Below are 5,863 nucleotides of genomic sequence, written 5' to 3'. Positions count from 1 at the left end.
TTTTCTTATAATTAGTTCTAATAATTAAATATAAATATTTCGCAATTCATGATAGAATTACTAGCCTTTATATTTACTTTCTTATACTTAACCCATAAATCTATATATAAATCTTTTATAACATAAACTAATCAAATTATATAATTTCCCAACATAAAAATAATATTTTCCTAACACTCATACTTCCTCTTATTTTTTAATTGCAACTTATCAAAAAAAGAAAACGTAGCATAAGAATTACGGAGTAATAAACTTATAAATATAACTTTGTAGTCCTATTGAATAATGAAATAAACACTTGAAACTTTGATAATTAAATATTAATATATTATCCATTTCATAATTTAACGGAAAAATAAATGCAAGACAACTTAAAACACCATTGAAGACTTGAAGTACATCAACAAAACTTCAAGAACAAGGTTGCTACTTGCTAGTAACACTTTTACTATTATTATAATTATCTTAATACTGTACAATAAACAGTAAAAAAAAGTTTGAAAAAAAGATCACGTAGTAGAAAATTTCATAGAAAGTGTTAAAAAACCAACACTCACTACTACTTACTACTTCCCCCCAGTAACTAACATACTCTGTTTTTCTGCTCTTAAACATTTTACATTTATCATAGATTTATCACTACTAATTACTCAAATTCAAATCTTAATTAATTAATTAATTATTAATTACTCACAACAACAGCTAATTTCTCTTCCATTAAAAACCTCTGTTGTTTCGCAATGAACGCTTCGACTTTTTTGTTAAACTCTTCATTACTCAATTCATCTTCTTCAAATTTTCGATTCTCTCTCCTCCTAAAAATCGCCGATGATTTCTCTACATTTCCGATTTTCCGGCGAACTTCCGTCGTTGATCGCCGGAGTTCCTTCTTATCCTCCTTCACAACCGTCATCTCCACCGTTGATTGAGTTCTCCTGTACACTTTTTCCTCATTTTCTCTCTCCTCTATCACCGGAATATTCGCCGGAGATTCGCCGACGACATTCTCCGATTCTCCGGAATTCTCGGATATTTTTTCATCGGAAGGGTTTTTTTCGGCGAATAATTCGTCTTCGAGATTTTCGGAACATGTTAAGATTTCTTCTCCGGATTTATCAGATGATTTATTTTCGCCGGAGGATTTAGCGAAGAGTGTGATAATGATAACGTTTCCGACAAGGAAAACGAAGTGAGGACTAAAGAGGAGAGATGAAATTCGCCGGAAAAATACGGCGGAGAATTCAACGGCGGCAGGAAAATACGAAGAAGTGAAGGAAATTGAGTAAGAGATGAGCGTAATTGCGACGACGATTTCAAGAGTTCGAACAATGTTAGCGATTTTTTTGAAATTATTGTATCGTTGCATCGCTTTTTGTTTCTCAATTTTAATGGTGTCGATTTCATGGTAAGAATCCATTGTTAAACTGTGAAATTTGAGTAAGCGGTTTTTTTTTGGAATTTGAGAAGAAAAATGGCGTAGTTGTGTAAGAAAGTTAGAGAGAGAATAATGGTGATTTGAGAAGAAGTTTTAGAAAGTGGTGTGAGAACAATGGAGTTGTGGGGGAAAGGAAGTTTAGGGGGTTTTTTTATAGGGCTATCCATGGGAATTCTAGGGTCCATGATTGGAACTTTCTTTTTTGAATTTTTATAATTTGGTGTTAGGACTTAGGAGTAGGAGTACTAATAATCTTTATAATAAGACCAAATCAAATAAATGTATGAAAAGAAAGGGTTACTTATTGATTATTTCCTCCTTGAACACTCCTTGTTTTGGTTTGTATTGAAATTAGTAATGGGGAATTATTGTGGTGTAAATGTTGGTTCAGGTGTGATGGCTTGTTCTTTTCGGTATAAAACAACTGAATTGAATTGAATTGAAGTGAAATGAATAGTGATATGTGATTAATGTGAGAGTAAAAGTATTGTCCAACGCTAAATTGAATTGAAATGCATTGAACTGAACTGAATTGAATTAAATTGAATAAAACTGAACTGGAAATAAGTTGGGGAGAACAGACCCTAATTATTGATACTGCGTCGAATTTGACAGTCTTATATAAATAACTTGAATTTGGCTACTTTAAATAGTTAGTAACATTATGGTCTGTGAAGCTTGGTGAAGATACTGAAATGGTTAGGGATGTGATGTGTTAATGGTGTTGAGCAGCTTGATGTTGTTATGAGGCACACATATGCTTTAATATTAGTGCAAGATCTAGCTATAAGTTGTTTTTTAAAACTAGACCATTGTGGTACTAGCGATCGAGAATGGTCAAGATTGAGTTGTTGTTTTTTTTCTAAAACCTTCAAATTGGTATTAATAATTACAGTTTAATCAAAATTCAAGCCTTTGCTTATATTTATTTCAGTCTATAGGTTTTTTTGTCTTTTTTCTTATCAAAAGAGGGGGGAAAATCATATATTCTATGTACGTCTCTTTTTTTTTATGGTCGAATAAGTACTTATTGGAATTTTATTTTTAAAATATATTATATTTGGCTCTAGAAAATTTGCTAAAAACGACTTTCTTTGTCCCCAAAAGATGTTCTATTTGCTTTTATCTCTAATATTATATTAATGTATTAATAAAAATCTCGTTCTCAATTATATAAGTGAAGAGGGGAGAAAGTTAGTGTCCCTCATACAAAAAGTTTGAGATATCCTTATTGAATAAGATGTCATATATATTGAATAATCTTTTCTCCTTCCTACTTGCGATATATATTGAACAATTTAACAAGAATTTAAAATTTCAATTAAATATTAAATTAAGGAAAATGATTTCCACTTCTTACATGTGTGAAAAGCTATGATAAAAAAATTAAATGGACATAATCAGAAGAAAAATATAAACTTGAAGTTCATATCAATAAATATATTGATAATATTTTAAAACCTAAATATTGATTATTATTTGGTAATCTATATTATATAAATCAAACTCTTCCACTTTATTAATATTTAACGATTGAACTTTATACACACATTCTTCCACTTTATTTGAACACAAGCTTTCTCATGTTCGAAACAGATCGATCCACTCAATCTCTCCAAAGCCATTCATGCAAAGAAGTTGGGGAGTTTCCCGTTGGATATGTTAGTAGAAGATATTTGTCTAGTTGCTAGGCCTGGTTTTCCCAGCTTATTTTCAGTTCAGTTCAGTTCAGTTCAGCTCTGGACAATACTTTTACTCTCACATATCACTGTTCATTTCATTTCAATTCAGTTCAGTTCAATTCAATTCAATTCAATTCAGTTCAGTTCAGTTCAGTTCAGTTCAATTCAGTTTATTTTAGTTCAGCTATTTTATGCCGAAGAGAACATGCCCTTAGATTCCCTCCGGTTGTGGGGGTTGAACAAACTTTTGTTGATACGTTTCCTCAAGATATTTTAGCCTTGGCGGAAATTGGTGTTTCTTAATAATATTGCTCACCATTTTCCCAAAAAAAAAAGCTTTCTTCTCTTTGTATTTTCATCAGTACTATATTTGAATAATGATGAACAAATAACTTAAAAAAAACAACAAATCGAAACATTTATTTTAAAAAAAACATATTAAAAAATATAAAAATAATTATAAATGTCACTTTGAATCATTTTTTTTGTAATAGTGATAAATAACTAATTGAGAAAAAAATATTAATATGACACGCATAACGTGCAAAAAATGCTTGTATTTTAAAATGACACATATTGAACAAAATTAGCAAAATTTCACATGACTATTTTTTTTCCTTATATTGATGAAAATTTACTATATAATTTCATATGGTTCAAATTTGAGAAAAGCACATGGAAAATTATTTTGGAAATAATGGAGGAACCGAAAAGTATACAATATAGTTAGGAGATATTTTGGAGTATTTTCTAACAAATATACACTGACTTTTATAATTAACTAATTAGTAATATTTAAGGAATCTTTCTTTAAAATTACTACCTTATTAGTAATACTTTGTGTTGATAACCTTGCCAAATATGATATTTCGTCATCTTTTCGATTAAATTGCCCAAAATAAAGGGGTATTGAGAATATTCTGCTTTTCAACTTCGAAGCTAGCACAATGCCACTATCTACCGGTTCATAATGTTATCAAAACAAATCAAAAATCAATATAATAATAATCGATTTCAAATCCAAAATGTCGAAAAACATTACTACATAATTAGTTCTATTATATATGGAAACTCTTGAATATATTGGTGTTCACCCTTTTTGACCAATATATTCAAACTAAAAAAGAAAATTACAACACTTACGAGTCTTTTAGTTTAAACATAAAATTAAAAAATAGAAAAACCTATTTAACAAATTACAAAGGAATTATGACTCATCATTTAATTTCTCATGCATAACATGCATATAAGGCTACTATTAGTATAAGGAAAGAGGGGAAAATCTGGAGTCCATCCTAAATTACATATATATACCCTCAAATGAAAAAACAATCAAACTCATCTTTACGAAAAAACAAAATTTAAAATAAGAGGCGTGTATTACGCAACAGTTTTATCAAATCTCAAGGTAATTTCTCATCTTCATTAAGTTTTGTATTTTTTAGTTAAAAATAAAGATCGGATAGATATAATTAATTTATTAACTTTATATTTACTTTCGCATGCATCGCGTACTTACCATTACAAGACTAGTATATAAATAGGAGAATTCGTGCATGAGAAAGACTAATTTTTTTCGAGTCTAGGTACAGTCAATAGAAAAGTGAGGTGGAGAAAGAAGGAGATATATTTTTGCTTGGAGTCTTCCTAATTTTATTTACTTTTTTTATATATTTAAAAGTCATAAAGGACAACGATTCCTAACATAGTAATACTCATTGGACATTTCAACTACCTTAGAAAAAGGGTTTCATGAGGTTATGGAAAATTACTTGATCTAGCAATAATATATGTTGTTGTTTTCCTTGTTTTAGTTGTTTGTATTATGATTGTGCATGGAGCCATAATAATTGTGTTGAAGAGGTCGTAATAACTCCTTCAAGATTGATTAGTTTTTAAAATTGTAACGCATGTACACATTCTCATGTTAATTAGTACTATTAGTAAAAATAAGAATTGGTTCCAAGACTAGACTAGGCTAGGCCTAAGCGTAATCAAGCAAATCAAACAACATTTCGTGTAAGAGATAATCTAAATGAATATTATTAAGGCACGATAGATGTCAACCAATTTTATATAAAAAAACAATTTGAGAATCATGTGAGAGCCCAATGATTAGAGCTCCCACCTCCCAACCTTATGGTTAGGAGTTTGACTACTCTCTCGTTAACCCCATATTTGGGATGTGTGTAGATATTTGCTTCTGGTCGGGTATAAATCCCCTATTTTCATTCTCTGAAAGTTTCCTCATGGGTTAGGATCCCCTTCTTACTCTCTGACTCATGAGGGCTGAGCCTGACTCTCTCATTAACGCCATACTTGGAGTATTTGTGTGGATATTTGCTCTGAGCCTGCTTGGGTAAGTAAATTACCGAATAAAAAAAAGAAAAACAATTTTATTTAGAAAAATTTACAAGATATGTTTAATCACAACGGATCTTCTCATAATCCTCAAGATATTTTTTTTCATGATTATATCTGGTTCATTACCAGTGATATCTTTTCAAGTTGATATAATTACTTTGTAGGAATATAATATGAATTCTACTTAGGTCATGTTCGGTTCAATTTATTCCTTTATAGTAAATAACTTCTATAAAATGCGGGGTAATTTTTAAAAGTTATTTGTTTAAAAATGACTAATTTTGACTAAAAAGAACCATCAAATAATACATTTGTTGTGAGAAATAGAGAGAAAAGTTATGCAAATATATCAGAGAGTATTGTATTGCATTGATGTGTAAAA

The 5,863-nt window shown here is 29.8% G+C and overlaps 1 protein-coding gene across 1 annotated transcript; it reads right to left on the bottom strand.

Annotated features, from left to right (window-relative positions):
* Positions 1-305: 305 nt before the first annotated feature.
* Positions 306-1,610, bottom strand: LOC104889602 (hypothetical protein). The gene has a single exon (XM_010674862.4). The coding sequence runs from the start codon at positions 1,415-1,417 to the stop codon at positions 683-685; it is 735 nt and encodes a 244-aa protein (XP_010673164.1). The 5' UTR covers positions 1,418-1,610; the 3' UTR covers positions 306-682.
* Between the last annotated feature and the right edge of the window lie 4,253 nt (positions 1,611-5,863).

This window comes from Beta vulgaris, chromosome 1 (assembly GCF_026745355.1).
Source record: "Beta vulgaris subsp. vulgaris cultivar EL10 chromosome 1, EL10.2, whole genome shotgun sequence".
NCBI classification, from domain to species: domain Eukaryota; kingdom Viridiplantae; phylum Streptophyta; class Magnoliopsida; order Caryophyllales; family Amaranthaceae; genus Beta; species Beta vulgaris.
This window is presented reverse-complemented; position numbering and strand designations above follow the sequence as displayed.

Bases quoted from the DNA above. Each gene is read 5' to 3' on its own strand.
- LOC104889602 (XM_010674862.4), bottom strand. From the start codon at position 1,417: ATGGATTCTTACCATGAAATCGACACCATTAAAATTGAGAAACAAAAA.